This window comes from Eptatretus burgeri, chromosome 9 (assembly GCF_056783735.1).
Source record: "Eptatretus burgeri isolate ZD-2024b chromosome 9, Ebu_testis_v1, whole genome shotgun sequence".
NCBI lineage: Eukaryota > Metazoa > Chordata > Myxini > Myxiniformes > Myxinidae > Eptatretus > Eptatretus burgeri.
In genome coordinates, this window is record NC_140969.1 from 47,374,542 (window position 1) to 47,392,239 (window position 17,698).

The following is a 17,698-nucleotide window of genomic DNA, read 5'->3' on the forward strand; positions in this document are numbered from 1 at the left end:
ATTCCAAAACGATGCACCGCAGCTTGACCACTCTGATATCCTCCTCAGAATCCAGTCCATACAAGTGCTGAAAAGTGGGGGCCAGTACACACCCATGACAAACTCGAGTAACAGCTTTTAATAATATTAATCAGAGATTGTACCACCACATCTCACAGCACTCTCGGTACCAGAGTATAGTTCAGACATCAGATTGATCAGTTTTGGTGGCACCCCATGAAGACCAAGAATCAGAGGGCATCCTGATTCACTGAATCAAACGCTTTACAAAGATAATTATGGGCTGCAAGCAGCCCCTGCCGAAACACTCATCTGCGTTCGTTGAGGACCCGAAGGGCAAGTACACGGTCAATTGTTGACTTCCTTGGTGTAAAGCCTGACTGCTCTGGGCACTGGTGCTCAGGCAGATGGTGGCGAACCCCATCAATAATAATCCAAGCAAAGATCTTGCCCGGCACTGAGAGCAGCGTCACCCCTCGGTGGTTGTTGCAGTTCTGTCGGTCACCCTTCCCTTTCCAGAGAGGGACAATAAGGCCCCTCTTCAAATCGGTTGGGATGATTCCCGTGTTCCAGGCAGAGCACAGAACTGCATGCAACAACATGAGTACAGCATTTCCACCAGCCTCAAGAAGTTCAGCATGGATGCCACAGATCCTAGGAGCTTTACCCCATTTCAACCAGTTCACCACAGCCTGCGTTTCCACAAATGATGGTGGTTCACAGTTGATTGGAGGTTTGGCAATTGGGATAGTAACATGCATGACATCCAACTCAACAGCTGGTGGATCAGCCTGCTACAGCCGCTCAAAGTAACCAGCCCAATGGGCCTTCACTTCGGACTCCTTTGCCAAGATCCCACCACCTTCTGCTCTCACTGCAGTTTACCAAGGGATGGGCTTGGAGGAACGCAATACACAAAATCCCCTGTAAGCAGGATGAGAATCACCTGACCACAGGTGATGCTCTACCCCCTCACAGATCCCTCACACATCAGCCTCCTTGTGCACCATCAGCGCACGTACAATTTTCTACCTGAACTCCCTGAACAGCTCAGCTCTGCCATCAAGCCTGACCCTGCGACTCTGGTCAATGGTATCCAGTGTTCCTTGAGAGACAAATTTCTTCTTTGCCCGACGGTGGGTTCCAAGACGTCTACCGGCAACATCGAGGACGGTGGTCTTGAAGGCATGCCACAATTCTTCAGGATTCCCCAAAGCACCCAGACCCCCTAAATCCCCACTCGGCCTGTTCACAAACTCTTCAGCTCCCCTCTCATCCTTGAACTTGCCAACATTCAGCCTCTGCTGGGATGGTACCATTCTCCTGGATTTAAGCTGCAACTTCAGAGTCGCTCCAACAAGCCTGTGGTCGGTATTGAGGAACTGAGCACTCCAGAGCACACCTTGAGGAACAGTTCTGGATCATCTTCCAGTGACCATCACCGAGCACATGTTCAATCTCCTTTGCCACACCACCAGCATTGGAATACCAAGTCCAGCGATGAGCCTGTTCACGAGCTGAGAAAATTCTCCAATTCTGTCTTGTGCCGAGCAGCAGCCCTTTCTCTCAGGTACTTTTCAAGTATCTTTCCGAAGCTTGGTGAGCCATTCCAAGTGACGCTCCTTATCCAAGGCACAATACATTTTATTTCACCCCAGTATCTTTAGCTTCTTGGGGTTTCTGCACATGCACATCAAGCTTTTTGGGGTGGATTACGTCATTTTTCATGACTTCCTTATTTCCTGGTGGATGATTAAGGGGCACATTTTGAAACAACCCAATAAATTACGTCAATGAAACCTCCCAGCGTTGTTTCATCTCATGCCTTACATTGACTGTATAATTTGAATTTAACCACAAATGTGTTACTGTTTAGTCAGGTGGTTAAAAACCTTTCTTTATCCACTAGCTGGTGTTTCACCCTCGCCAATCCTAACGTGGCAAGTATGTGCCAAACGCCTCTTAGCATGATTTTTGGGAAGTCTTTGGTGAACCGGAATTATCCCTTTTAATCCCATCCGTTCTGTCATTCCAAAGTCTCTGAAACAAATGCACTTTATTGTTTATTATTATTATTATTTTTTTTTTTACTGTTTTTCAGAGCCGCAAAGCCCATGGCATTGACCTTCAAGGGAGCATTGTTATATTTGATGAGGCTCATAATATTGTGAGTTTATTTTAAAAAATTATTTATTTATTTGTTTCCCTGTACATTTTTATTTCTCTATCTGCCTCATTTCCTCTCATCTAACACCACAAGCTATCTTTAAAGGTGTGTGATGTGTTTCAGTTTTATTTGGAAAATGCATTCGTACAATGAAAGTTTTTTTTTTTTTTTTATTTATTTTTTTTTTTTTCATATATGTAGCATTTTTATTAATTGAAGATTGTGGTTAATTTCAGAAGCTATCAATATGTGAAAGCATTGCTTTGTCTTGTAATGGATTCTGCATGCTCGCATTCCCGCAGATGATGTATTTACTCACCCATGTATGTCGTAGAGACAGGATGTGGTTGGGGGTGGGTGTCAGAGGGTTTGGGTGAATGGGCTGGTGAGTGTTTAGGGTTGTGCACAGGGGTGTGTGTGTGTGTGTGTGTGTGTGTGTGTGTGTGTGTGTGTGTGTGTGTGTGTGTGTGTGTGTGTGTGTGTGTGTGTGTGTGTGTGTGTGTGTGTGTGTGTGTGTATGTATATGTATATATATGCACACACACCGTTTTTCGAGAGTTCACTGCTTTGTGCATCATTGTGGTGAATGTGCAAATCTTTTCTCTTCTGATGATGCACTCGTGCTGGAGTGGTGAAGGTGCTGCACACTTTGCAGCCACAATGCCTCAGAATCAAAATCTATTGAATCAAGTGGAGAAGAGATTTGATGCATTGGCAGGGAATACACGAGACGAGACAAAATGTGGACACTTGATTATTGTAAAGATGTGTTCAGTTGTTGCTTGTCACTGATTGGAATAAAGCTTGAACATTTTACTCTGCCAGTTTCAAAGTCCTCTTGGAGGGGGTAGGGGGAGGGGTTCGTTGAGGCAATGCATATTAACCCTATTAATTGTACCCTGCCAAGTGTTTATTTCCCATAAAAGTCGATTCTTTCGTAAGTTCATATGGTGACCATTTGCATTGCATTGCATTGTGCTGTGACTGTAGGAGCAGATGTGTGAAGAAGTAGCCTCGTTTGATCTGACCCCACATGACCTGGCGGCTGGCATCGACGCAGTGACGTCATTCCTGGAGTTAAAAGTTCAGACAATGGAACAACATCTGCAGAGTGGGGACTTGGACTCGTCCTCCCCTGCAGGTGTGAAATGGCCTCGACCTTTGTGACTGCTATAATGTGACTATTTAGTTCTGGCTTTTCTGTCTGGTACCTGGTTTTGATCAATAACTTTTTGTGCCTGTTTTTCCAGCTACAAGTGTTTCTGTTGAAGATGTTGCAAAAATTAAAAGTGAGTTAAAGCTGATTGTGTTCACATTTATATTTTTGACCTGAAATTCATTGTGTGCTTTTTGCTTGTTGGTTTCATTCTTATTTTGTTTTATCAATGCAAACATCTCGCCTCACGGAGCAATCAAACGACAGGGCTAAGGGACAATGCATACTTGGAGTTGGACTTGAAACCCTGCAATAGGAAATATAAAAGTTAAGGAATAAATATCGGATTTCTTGCAAGGTGCACAGACAGAAGCAGGAAGATTATTCTACATTGGGTGAGAAGGTGGAAGTGACAGCTGAAACATCATCAGGATGGTTATGCCTGACTCATTTTTTTTTTTTTTTACCATTAGTCCACCAAGTCAATGAGGATGATTCAGTGCAGTAAATGTCATGCATTCTTACAGTTTACATTTTAATAATTATTTTCAGTTGTCTTGAGATGGACTGCTGTATTTTCCTGGAGTTGATTTTGCATTGTCCAAATTCCTCGACTCAACCCTCCAATTAACTGAGAATGTTATGTCGCTGTTATTTCACTTCCATTTTAAAAAAAATAGTCTTATCTTGGAGTCTGTAAAAGAGGATTAGGTTCCACAACCATCACAACTTCCTAAACTAGAAATCATCTCAAAATGCAAATCCCATCTGCTTTGTATTCCAAAATTGACGAAAAAGATAGTTTAAATATATATATATATATATATATATATATATATATATATATATATATATATATATATATATTTTAAACATTTTATTCAACTTATTTTCTGATGTACAAACCCTACATTTTATCAGGCAAAAAAGGTAAAAGTTGGAGGTGCAGTTAATACACGGATACCAAAAAAAAAAAAATCGGTCTTAAAAACTATCAATGCTGAATTTTTCAGCAGTCGGAACTGCTGTTAAGCTCAATTCCACCATTTAAATTTTGTACATTGGTTCAGGTTAAGAGTTTGTACAGCGTTTTATTAACCATGTGTGGAAATTGAATATGTCGCGCTCTGAAACGTCTGGAGACACCCGGAGTTTAGGTGTGTGGTGTGTATATAGGCTCTCGCGGCTCTGAAAACACCACGAAAGAGAAAAGGAGAACACCTAGTCTCACAAAAAGAAGAATTATTCACAATAGCTCGAGTCTAATAACGGAGCACCCTCCTCAAGCTTGCGCGGCACGCTTCCCTCGTATGTCATTTTCAAGAGGAAGACACTGTCAAAGACAAGTTTCCAGCCAGCATCATTATTCGTGTGAAACAGAAGGGGTATATCGCCGAGGGACTTGTGGTGGAGACTATCTTTTTTTTACATGCATCATTTTTGTATATCAGCATCTGGTGCAGGCATAATTAATCCACCAAGCTTGTTCCTGAAATGCCGACGCAATGCTATCAAATGCTGGATAGCAAGGTGTGGTTTAAAACGAGGAACAATCAACCCCGAGTACTTTTCTATATGTGGGCAGGAAATAGATTTAAAAAGGAAGAATAATCTCATGGGACATGGAAGCTTTAAGATGTACCAGTGCTGCTCAGTCCTTTTGGCTTCCTTTGGTTCTCTTCGTTCTTCCTAGTTCTCTTCCATTTTCCCTCGTTCCTAACGCTTTCTGCGGATTACTCCCATCGACCAGACGAACTTTCTTCGCAGGCCTTTGTACTCGACCCAGGTTTCGAGGAACATTCGCTGCATCTTGGTGGAACCACCACAGACTAACTTTCCTATTTCCCAGACCTCGTCATCATCCCAGGTGGGATGACTTCGCTCCTGCAGCCCTTGATGTGTCCATCAACAAGCCATTCAAGGATGGGCTATGTCTCTGCTGGTTCAACTGGATAATGAGTGGGAGATGACCTACACCAAGAGTGGGAAGATGAGAGAACGACCTTACGATCATCTGCGGCTGGATCGTCAAGGTGTGGGAGGAGATACGTCAGACATCATCAAGCGAGCATTTCTGAAATGCTTCATCTCCAACAACATGGACGGCACAGAGGACTATGACATTTAGAAAGAGGAGGCTGCAAATGATGGTGACAGCAATGTGGACTTGCTCTACCCTGATTCGGACGAGGAAAGCATTGATGAGGATTTTCTCTGATTTCGCTGAAAAACTTCATCAAACCCAAACGGCCCTTTTTTCAGGGCCACAAATCCACAAGAAATATGTATGATACTGGTATGAATCCCTTTTCTTCCTTTTTTGGTAACAAAAAATCCTCTTGATTATATTAAAAAATAAGAACGAAAATTATAAACTTCTTGGTATCCTCTACTCTCTTCAACTTCTTGAAAATGAGAATAAGACAGTTAGATGACATTAAGCAGACATGGGAGTAAGCATGTTGATACCTCCTTCACTTTGTTTCGTACAAAGTTACTGTACAAACGTATTTAGATCTCGATTAGTAAATAAAATAATCAACATTCATTTATTTTCAGGGTGAAAACGGGTGCGGTTAATACACCGGAAAATACGGCATTCGTGTTCTCCATATTCTCAAAATAAATGTTTGCTGAATATTTGATGACAAACTCTCAATAGGTAAAAATGTTATGGCCTGTACAGACACATTGAAGCTCAATGGTAAACGAGAAGGCTTCCCAAAATTCAAAGACCGTCCAGGTCCACATTGTACAGTACTGTCAGACCCCGACATTCACGGACTCGGCGTATTCGCGATTCATAAAATGTGACCTGCTTCTACATTTGTGGTCCTGTGCTTCGCATATTCATGGTTTTTTTTTTAATGGGCGTATTCGTGGTTATGCATGGTTTTTCATGGGATTTTTGATCCCCATTTTTCCCATTGAGACGGTGCCCTGACATTCGCGGATTCGACATTGACTGCATTTTTCAGGAACGTATAACAAATGTCAGATTCTGACAGCACACAAAATACACTTGACCAAAACAACTGTTAGAAAAGAAATAAGTATATACTAGCGATACCCGTGCACATGCACGGGATAGCAGTACAACATAGCTGGTAGCAGACGACAGACCGTACACGGGGAATGACAAAAATACGCATTGTGCAAAATGCAAGTGGTACTATGGAACGCCAAGACTTCCCAAACATTGTCGACATGTCCGCTAAGTGCCACAGCAATTTCATCGGGATCATGTGACGGCGAGCCGAGTTTTTCGTGTGCAAGCTTGGTATTATAATAGAGATGTATTACTCTCATCACATAATCGGTGGTGCTTCAACACTCCAGGGACCCATTTTGCCAACACTTGTTTTTCATGTCCAAGCATGTACTCACAATTTGTTGTTGTTTTTGTGTTTTTGTAACCAATGGAGTGTGAAACGTGTCTGCAGCCTAGCGAGTATCAATCATGCAGTCATTTGTGAAGTTTTCTACTTTGGCAACATCTTCAACACATTATGCAGTTTTTGCGTGCTCACTCTTGGGATAATGTTTTGCCCCGTTACCTCCTTTAAACTTGTTGACCCACATTTGATGAAGAAGCAGCCCTCCACCCCTTAAAAGGATCTTGAGTACTAACTACATAAAAGAGGTTTTCTGCGTATTTTTTTCAAAAGATTCTCTGATGGTATTATCATACAATATTAAATAAGGCAATTCTGTGTTATGTCTCCAACAAAATCTTCCAGAAATTTTGCATGTGTATTGATTGTAACCAGTGTGAGGTCATGGCACAACCCCCCCCCCCCCCCGATGAGAGTTTTTGGAGGGGGGGGGAGACAACCTACGATCTTCGCCTGCACACATGCCACAGAGCAAGTGGTTTACTGACTGCTGCTGCAGACTGGGATTATTAGCCATGGCACCAAATATATTTGCCTCCCGCCCCTCCCCAACCTGCTCCCAAAGGGAGCGGGTGTTTCTAGCTTTTCAAATTTGAATCTTCAAAGGTATTGGACCACACATCTGCTATTTAATCGTCTTGCTTGTGCCCCTGTTACCCAAGCCATTTTCGTGTTTTTATATGATTTTTCTTTCTGTGTATGAACTCGTGACTCTCACTTGCACTGCTCCAAAACTTACAAACTTCCAGAACAAAGGAATTTTTAAGGCAGTTTTGAGGTTACTGTTGTTAATTGGGCATTGCTATCATCACACAGATTGCTTTGAAATGGTTAGGCATTGTTATTATCACACAACCTCGATGTAGCTGAAGTTTTACAAATGTAAAGGGAATGAAAAATGTTGATTCCAGAACTGCTACTCAATCTTGAAAGGGAAATCGATGCCATTGAGCTTCCAACTTCAGAAGGTCTGACCCGTGAAGGCAGGTATGTGCAATGTTGTGTTTTCTAACTTTTTTTTTGACAATTTATTGCACCCCCTGTCCCCTCCATCCCCCTGTTTTTGTCAGGATTTTCTCTCTCCTTTACCTCTTCTCATGTATTTTCTTTCTTCGATGATGTAAGACGTTTGGATTTCTGTGTTTCGTGTCATTTTTACAATTCGTTATAAATTTAGCATGCATTGTGAATTATGTATTTATTATGTGGATAAGTGTGGTGGAAACGTTTGGCAACAACTGCCCTTCCGCCTCGACCTCTCCTCAATTCTGGCTGTTGTCGGAGAGCTCCCTCAGCGCTGCACAGTCAGGTGCTGCAGTCAGTTTGACTGCCAGGGAATGAAATCTGCCCACTGACTCTAGAATTGGTTTTCCCTCTCCATCATACCCATTGTTGATGCCACCTGGGAAATTTTTTTTTTTGCAAAAGCCTGCTCTCCTACACACGTTCATTTCATCTCATCAGAAACTCCCATACCCATTCTCTTGCCCATTGTAAACAAAATCCTTTCATGTGGCAGTTGCTTTCAAACAAATTCCCTCATCTTCATGGAAAACAAATCTAACCAAACACTGTAAACACAGGTTATTCAACCAAGCAAGCAATAAGTTTGTATCCACGCTCAGGAGAGCCAGAAACCAAGATGTGGCCAACTTCAAGGTTATACTCTTGAACCTGCACTCCTCCCTCAAAGTCCTGGTAGTGTCTCGTCAAGTCTGTGTCTAATGTAAGCTCCACCTTCATGCCTTTCCTCCCTTCAAATGGCACCAAAGCCAAATATCTCAACTTTGTGAAAATTGCTTCCAAATCTCATGTACCCAACCTCTCACTGCATCCCCTACTTACCCACTCGTACCTAACTACTCCTGCACACCGTCTTTGAAACACGTGACAGCAAGTTTCCACTTTATGTCCTGGATGCATTCCTCGGAGGGCAACGTTAAGCAAAACGACTTGAGCAGACAAGATATTCCCATGGAGGGGTGGGTGGGGTTGGGATGTTTGCAGGGCACATTTTTCGGTCACCGTAATATAACTTTAACCTCACTCAACTTCATATTATAAACAAAAATTGATAAAGAATAAATGAAATACACAAATGGTCCATTGAATGAACAGTTATAGGGGTACTCACCAAAATATTGGGACTGGAGAGGTGCGAGTGTGGAGAGGAGGGGTTACAGGGAGGAAGAGTCTCGGACGGACTGCTCAAATAAATTTGTGGACTTGGGAAGGCAGAGAGGGTAGTAAAGCCTGGAGCGATTATGGCTCTGCCCTCGCTCTGATCGAGCTTCTGTGCGAGTCACATGGCGATTGTGGAATCAAATCTCCGATCAAGCTATCAAACGGGCCGTGCGGAGAATCTGGAACGGAGAAGTTGTTACCGAGGTGACTCAAGATGGAGCGATCAGAGTGCCAGGGAAATATGAATATTTGTACAAAGACTAATCTTGTGTTGAGAATAAAAGAGTACTTGAACATTTAAACTCAAAAATGTTGTACACTATACTGTACAGAAATCGTTGTCCGGAACGTTTGCCGATTGGGTGAACAATTAAACTTTAATCCACTTCCTGACAAATGCAAAATTATCCAATAAATAACGAGCACGCACTCACTAATTACATTTCATCCATCCTTTCAATTCCAATTATGTGTATCCATCCTTACGATGTCATCTCAAAATGCCTCCCGTCGAGTCAAGAAAGTCGTACATGGCAGCTTTTATATTGAAAGTTGTTCAGTTCACTGAGGAAAATGGCAGGAATATGGCTGCTCACAGGAAATATGGTGTCACGAAGAAATGTGTTCAGGACTGACGTAAAGCCAAAGATACATTGTGGACTACCAAGAAAACCAAGAAGGCTAATCACGGCTGCAAAGCTAGGTTGACAAACATTGAGTGTTTGTATTACAATAGGAGTCGGGTGTTCATGTTTATTATGGAGTAGTGACCTGTGACAAAATGTAAGGTACTATTTGAGCCAGTGCTGATGATTGATTCTGCAGCAATTGTTTTAAATACTGAACCACTATTTGATAACAAACATTAAAAAAAAATTATTTACATTCCTTATTTATCTGAAAGGTCCTCCCATAAAGTAGTTCAAACAAGTGAAATAGACATATAATGTCATAGCCCCCATTGTTTTAGTAATTTTGCTGTGCGGAGTTAAAGGGCTAGCCCATATTTAGCACAACGAAAATGACCACCAGTCTACCAGTCGGCCATCTTTGATCAGATCGCAAAATAAAGTGAGGGTCACGTGTATGCCATCATGTACTGGGCTTGTGCCATGTTTGAACAAAATTGGACCATGCATGTCTGAGAAATGGTTGGGGACACATTGAAGGAACAAAATGGCTACCAGTTGGCCATCTTGCATCTGTTCTGGGGGGGGGGGGGACAAAAGATGTGCATATGTGAGCCATCATTCTTTATCTGGTTGCCGAGTTTGAACAACATCGGTAAATGCATTTCCGAGAAATGGCTGAGGACATGTTCAACATCGCATTTTTTTTTTTACAACCAAAATGGCTGCCAGTCGGCCATATTTGATCACATCGCGAAACAAAACGATGTGCATATGTATACCATCATAGGTTGTCTTTGTGCCAAGTACGAATAAAATTGGTCCACACACGATATGGTTGTGGACCCACGCATGCACGGACACGAAAATCAAGACCAAATCTATAAGCCCCCATTTCGGACTAAGTCCACAGGGGGGTGGGGGGCTAATAATTATATACTCCTTCATATTCAGGATCCTGGAAATTCCGTAGTCGGGAAGGAATTAACACCTCTATTGTTCTCACTGAATGGCAGTTTTGCTTACTACAGTAGTTGATCTACCTTCGTGTTGTGCTCAAATTGACTTATTTATGAATGAAGGAAAGAAAAATGGGGAAATTAGCCAATTCAACTTGTACTCCACAGCAACTTGTCCACAGAAAAATATGGTACCTTACTCCTTTTGTGAGTATATGCGCGCTCGGGACGAGATGTTGGACAATTTGCCAAATTCAGAGCTCAACTGCAGATTTATGTTCTGCAGTGTTCAAAAATATAAATTTCAATTGAAATTAAGTATTATGCTTCCTTGATCATAGACTGACAGGCAGACAGAATGAACCAACGGCTTAACCCGCATGCACGTGGAGTAAAACGGGTGGTTAAACAATCCCATCCTTAACGACTCCCATTCGCTTACTTTCCATTATAAACGACGTCATGGATTGAATCCATAACTGCAGCGACATCAAATGCTTACTTTTCTCCGATGGCCTGATCGCAGACCATCACTTTGCTTTCAGTCCTGGATATGCAGCTGCTGATCGCCCAATACTGGATGGAGATCATGAATACAAAAAAAATAGATATTGTTACGGCTGTGGAAATTCGCAATACACCATAAAGGGTCCTTAGATCAGTTATCCCGGTAAGTGGGTGTTCAGATAGGTCCCCACCGTTGTTAAAGGGAATTCTTCATGTTTCACCAGGCTGCGACTCTTTGAGATAGCTGTTTTTCTTTATCGTTATTTTGAGCCACCATTGCAACAAACCTCCATGCAAACAACAACCGCCACCACCTACTACGCCACAACGCCAACCACGCTCACACCACCCCCGCAACAATTACCACCATCTTCGCCACTACGCCCGCTTACGAACGCCATCCTTCACGGACCACGGTAAGACGGTTTCCGTGGCGGAAACCGTCCGAGAAGGATTGACAGGACAAAAGCTCCTGCGAGCCTGTGGGGGTTTTTCCCACCTATTTTCCCCGGGCTTGGTGTGAAGGGAAAGGGGCAGGGCAGCTCGCTGCCGATTGGTGGATGCACGGCGTGAGGTGGTCAGAGTGAGGGAACGCCCCTTTTCGGGAACCTTCTCGAAGGGAGGCGGAGCCGAAAATGGGGTGGGGCGAAGGGCGGAGCCCTGCGCTATAACAGGCGGACCGCATGCGGAGCTTCTTCTCTTGCTTCTCTTCTGGTTTTTCTGGATTCTGGTTCTTCTTGGTTGAATGCTTCGTCTTGGTCGATGAGCTCTGTCTCCCTCTCTCGGTCCTGCGCTCGTGGTCCGGCGAGCGGCCTGTTGGTGGAGACGCGGACGGGAGGCGCCGCAGTGCGGCCTGTGGTGGACCTGCGCGTCCGGACGAGGAGAGTGCCGGAGAGGGTTCACCGGCCACGAAAGGGAGGTCCTTTCTTTTCCTTTTATTTTTGTATGCATGGTGTGGCGCCGTCTGCCAAGTAGAACTGCTTAAGTGTCTGTGCTTGTAAATAAATCCTTGCTTTATTCGGTGGTATTGCTTTTTACTGCATTTCTTTGGCTGAACATACGTGCATGAATTCTTTGCCTTGGCTGTACATATTGCATGACTGCCCTTGCGTGTGTGTGTAAATAATAAATGTGCTTGTTGAACTGTTTCCCGTTCGTTGCGTCCTTTCCCTGTTTGAAAGAGCCATCTTACTTCGTGGAATAATTGGTAGTGGGGTTTGAACACCCGAGTAAAGAAGAATCACTGAACCGTCGAGGTCGGCGATAACACCGCTTGGTTATCCCTGCAGCACGGAACGAACCGCTTAAGCGGTTCGTGTCCTAGGCCGACCTGCGGCGTGGAGCAACCCCTCGGTAGGTTACCCGCGCAGGTATTTAGGTATATCGACATTCAGCGATTCACCCTATTTCGCGCAGGTAGAATGCGGACTGGGGTGTGGTGAGGTTAAACCCCCACCTGTGACTGGCTCCTGGCGGTAGTTCCAAGGAGGGTCACGACTGAATTGTCCGACCGGTGGGCGACGCGGTCACGATTAGAGTAACGTGGCCGATCGCACGCCGGCGGGCGCGAATTCATAACAATATTTTGATCATTTGACACAGTCTGGCACCCTGCATTGCTTCCAGCTCTATTGACTGCACCAAACGCCACTTCTCATTGTTTTGTTGACTTTCTTCACTATCGTAGTTGAGATGTGGAGCTCAACAGGATCCTGTCTTCTCCTTTCCCTATCAGTGTCTTGGATGCAGTCTTGTTCCTCATCTTCATCGACAATCTTCTTGATTCTTTGGAAAACGCTTATCTTTTTGTTAATGACTCCACCCTCTACTGCAGCATACTGTTACGGTTCAAGGAACTGTATGCATACAAACATACAGTTGTCCCGAAGTTGTTATGCTGTTAAGAATATATGTGTAGACAGATCTCTTCCTTGTGTTTAGTGGGAAACTTAAAGGGGTGAGTTGCGATGTTTGTTTTTAGTTAGGTTAATAAATCTTTATATCCCCTCCAACAAACGTACAACTGATCACCCGCTGTCTATTCGGACTATCGCTTGCTACTCTCGCATGGGCTGAACAAGTGCGTGTTCGCCTACTCGCCTAACTGGCGACTCGCTTGGCAGAATCTTTGTGTATACCTTTTTGGTGATTTCGGACACGTGGAGTGGGCGGGCCTCCCGGTATGGCTGAAACCCACCCAGAAAGGGCGGCCCCATGGAAGCCCCGTCCAATCAGGGCGAACAGTGATGTCTGCTTCACCAAGGCCCCTCCCCGCTGAGGGAGATCTATAAATTACGACACCATCTTCAGGGTAGAGGCTGAGAGAGTCGGAGGGTTCGTTGGTTGAGGCTGAGAGTCGGAGGGTTCGTTGGTTGAGGCTGAGAGTCGGAGGGTTTGTTGGTTGAGGCTGAGAGTCGAAGGGTTCGTTGGTTGAGGCTGAGAGTCTGAGGATTTGTTGGTTGAGTGCTGAGAGGGGTGAGTGAGTGAGCTGGAAAGGGAGTCGTCTTGGGAGTAAACTGGCAACCCTGATCCTCGCCTCGGACTCCGCTTTACTCGACCGGGCTCCTTCGCAGACACGGTCTCCACGCATGCGGCCGTGGACTGAGCCGCACGACCATTGACAGGTTCCGCACCACGGAGCATCCCCTCCCTCCAACGTTCAGGTACTCGAAAGAACTGCGATCTCAGCTCACCTCCCTCTCTGGCTGCAAAAGGTCCTTTGCCATACATCTGGGTTTATTTTCGTCAGTTTGTGGCGCTGTCTTTAAGTAGAATTGCATAAGTGTTTTTATGAGATCATTGTAAATCTTGCCTGTATTATTCTCACGACAAGTCTGCTCTGTGTCTCCTTTGTAAGTTGCTATAAAATTGTCACACTACATCTTTTTCTCATCTTCCCCTGCATAACATCCCCAATAAACCTGTTTCCTGTGCCACATATTTTTCCTTATTTTATTGTAAATAAATGATTAGAAATGTTCCCAGTTCGTTTTCGTCTTTTCCTTCATTGGTCCAGCATCGTGGAGATCGGATCTGAGTTTTAGCCAGGTCTTTATTCCCGATATTCTGTTCATTCTCGGCTGCATCCGATCCGGAAAGGTGGTTGGTAGTTGCTCGAGTGATCCGGATCTGGCGTGGGCGTGGTTCCCTGGTAGACGACACCGCGTGGTTAATTAGGTAAATTGGTTCCAGACAAAAAGACCCTACGCTACGCGGTGGAGCTATTGGCGTCCGTCGGTTAAGCGACCCGCCGCCTCACGGAATTATCCGTGAGCGACGACCTAAAATTCCGGGAGTCTGGTGGGAGGCGACGTTACTTCCCCCACCTTGCGGTCGCTCTCGCTTCCGGTCCCTGGCCCGCAACAATAGTTTTGATGAGTATGCAGCACCCTCTTTGCTCTCTGCAAACCAAGTAAAAGCAAACCAGGTCCAACACTTGGAATATGTCCTTCAACACTGGCAAACGTCACACTCGTTCTGTTTTTCCAATAAGTGAACTGTCCCATCGGCTTCCTTGACAAGCCACTTGAAGAAGACTGATCCCTTAAGCATTTGGGTCTTACCATCAGCCGTGATCTCTCTTGGACAAATCACATTGCAGAGTTTGCCTCCAAAGCTGTGTCTTGAGGCCTGTTATTCCTGGATCTAAAGGCCCTGTCACACCTTGACGATTTAGCCAGCGTATACCTGACGTATGCAAAATTTGGCTAAAACGCTGGCACATGTCGAATACGTTATGGGTAAGTTTGTATAAGTTAAGAGCACGCTGGCATACGTCGTAGTATGCTGGCTTTTTTGTAGTACGCTGGCATACGTCGTAGTACGCCGAGGTGTTAGACGAATTTTCCATGCTTGAAATTTTTCGACGTATGCCAGCGTCTGACTCACACGTTCCGCATATGCTTGGCCATAAGTTGTAGGCACGTTGCGCGATCGTTGACACAAGTCGACACACGTTACTTGTACGTTACTCATAAGTCGAAATGCATCAAGGTAATGGTTCGCGTCAGTGTTCCAGACTCCCTGTTTTTTTTTTATCTTGCCAAAACGAAGTTTTTGCAAGATATGTTAGTCAGCTTTTTTATTTTTTTAATTTTTTTGTCTGTAATCACGTATAAAAAATTCTGCAGAGCAGTTATCATTGGAAATTTTTGTAACTTCGCATATCAGAGGCCTATAGAGGTCCCTTTCAGCGCATAAAATTTTGAAGGTCAAAGGTCAAGGTCACTTTGTCGCAAATCAGGGGAGTCGACGAAACCTTTATTTTTTGAGTATTTTTGATTGGATAGTCTTCAAACTTCATGGGAATATAGTTCATGGTCTGGCGCTCAGCTGATTAATTTTTGGTGGCGATTGGCCTTGACCTTCATATGTTTTTTTTTTTTTGTTTGTTTTTGGTCTGTAATCATGTATAAATCACTCTGCAGAGCACAGTTATCATTGGAAATTTTTGTAACTTCGCATATCAGAGGCCTATAGAGGTCCCTTTCAGCGCATAAAATTTTGAAGGTCAAGGTCACTTTGTCGCAAATCAGGGGAGTCGACGAAACCCTTATTTTTTGAGTAATTTTGATCGGATCGTCTTCAAACTTCATGGGAATGTAGTTCATGGTCTGGCGCTCAGCTGATTAATTTTTGGTGGCGATTGGCCTTGACCTTCATGGTTAGCGCCTCAGGACAAACATATTTGACCCCAAGGTCAAATTTTCAAGTTTTAGGAACCATATCGTGTAGTACCTCAAATTGAACACCTCTGAGTGCTTTCTAGATATGTCAAGCTTGAGACATTATGACGTCATTTGCTGACGTTATGAGGCAAAAGCATTGGAACACTGACGCTAACCATTACGTCGCCGTGTTTCGACTTGTGAGTAACGTACAAGTAATGTGTATCAATGATCGCGTAACATGCCTACAACTTATGCCAGCGTATGCGGAACGTGTCGTACGGCGAGAAATTTTCAACATGCTGAAAATTTCTTGACGTACTCTGTGTATGCCAGCGTACTATGACGCATGCCAGCGTGCTCTTAACGTATACAAAACTTACCCATAACGTATTCGATGTGTGCCAGCTTCGTTCGGCAAATTTTTCATGCGCTGGCTAAAACGTCAAGGTGTGACATCGGCTTGACACTTTGATGTGTAGTGCGGTTATGATTTGAATCGTCGAGCCGCAGCCTTTGAATAGCCCACGCCACGTGATCGTCGGCGATACGCTGCCGCGTGCTATGCACAAGTTAGACTATCGTTGGGCATAGGTTGTGAACGCCGACAACATGCTCAGCATCCGTTGGTATAAGTTATCTATATGTGATTGAAACGTTCTGTGTACGTTACTAATATGTGATTCGTACGTCCAACACGTTATACGCCCAAAACTTAAAAAAACAAAAAAATCAATAGTTCAGCTTACGCCAGCGTTTTACATACATTTTGATACCTTGCCATACGCTGGCTAAAACGTCAAGGTGTGACAGGGCCTAACAACAGGTCAGTTGTCTCCATCCTCCACCACCTCCTTTGTGGTCTTGCATCCTCCGTCCTTGGTGTGTTCTGTACCCCCTCCCTACTGTCGCCGTTGCCCTCCACTCCTCGTCGTTGCCCTTCAGCGAGCCTCAACATTGTAAACAAAACAAACATTCTCTAACCACACTCCTTTTGCAATTCTTTCTTTCTCTCTCTCATACCAACTTCCTTTTTACCTTTTTATAAATTTTGCTTTTCTCCGTTTAGAAACCTCCCCGCCCCACGAAGTGTATGTTTTATAAATAGTAAATCGTCCTTCACTCCATCTAAATGTGCAGCATTGCACACACTGTTTTGTGTTCATTGAAATTCTATCCATTCTTGTTTTGTTTTTATTTTATTTTTTGTTGTTGCTGTTTCTGTCTTCTCTCAGTTTCCTGTTGGAGTTGTTTCAGAAGGCTGGAATTGACCTTCAGTGTGGCTGCCTCATCCAGGAAGGACTCAATAACATCGCTGTGGAACTGGCGACCAGTAAGATTTGTTTAAACTGTAAAATTTGCCTTTATTCATTTATTTATTTATTTTTGCTCATACAACTCCTCTTACTTTACTCCTATATTATCAAGTGGTTCCCCCCACCCCCACACTTGTGGCATTCTTATTAAAAATAAGGTTTTCAGATAATCTTCATGTGATGACTCAATTTTGAGGAGATGAAGCGAGGTTTTGGATGAGGATGTGCACCAATAAATTAATAATTGTTGTCAAAGTTTTTGAGGATCGTCAAAAAGCTGAAAATTTTATAATTTTATTGTTTCCAAATACACCATTTTCTTTCGGAATTTTTTTTTCCTTAACATTGAGTTGTCCATTGTATATTCCAACCTTGTTCTCAGTATTTTTGGTGAAAAGTTTGCTTTCCTGAAGTGCAGGAACGCATGCTTGTTTCCAGATGGCGGAGTGTTTAACAAGCTGGGAGAACTGCAGAAACTGAAAGATGTTTTTGAGGTTTGGTTTTTCCACTGAGACTTCTTCTGTCTGAGTTTTAATTCTCAGCCATTTGTTGATAATGCTGGTGCCATGTCTTGATTAAAATAAAAACTCTGAGGTGTATTTTTGTTTGTTTGTTTTTGACACAACTAGCATAACCCGCACTCTGCGCGACATGTTGGGGTGGGTGTGTTTGAGAAAGGAACTGATGCAGAGTATCAGTAGTAATTTTACTTTAATGC

At 43.7% G+C, this 17,698-nt stretch overlaps 1 protein-coding gene across 5 annotated transcripts in view; it reads left to right on the plus strand.

Moving 5' to 3' along the window:
- The window catches only part of RTEL1 (regulator of telomere elongation helicase 1), a 153,832-nt gene that overhangs the window by 51,216 nt on the left and 84,918 nt on the right, over nucleotides 1-17,698 (plus strand). For all 5 annotated transcript variants that reach the window (XM_085895094.1, XM_085895096.1, XM_085895097.1 and 2 more), the window contains 6 exons: nucleotides 2,102-2,167; nucleotides 3,158-3,308; nucleotides 3,418-3,456; nucleotides 7,630-7,705; nucleotides 16,900-16,997; nucleotides 17,419-17,474. In XM_085895094.1, the coding sequence (XP_085751220.1) occupies nucleotides 2,102-2,167; nucleotides 3,158-3,308; nucleotides 3,418-3,456; nucleotides 7,630-7,705; nucleotides 16,900-16,997; nucleotides 17,419-17,474 (486 nt within the window). The remainder of the gene's footprint in view (nucleotides 1-2,101; nucleotides 2,168-3,157; nucleotides 3,309-3,417; nucleotides 3,457-7,629; nucleotides 7,706-16,899; nucleotides 16,998-17,418; nucleotides 17,475-17,698) is intronic.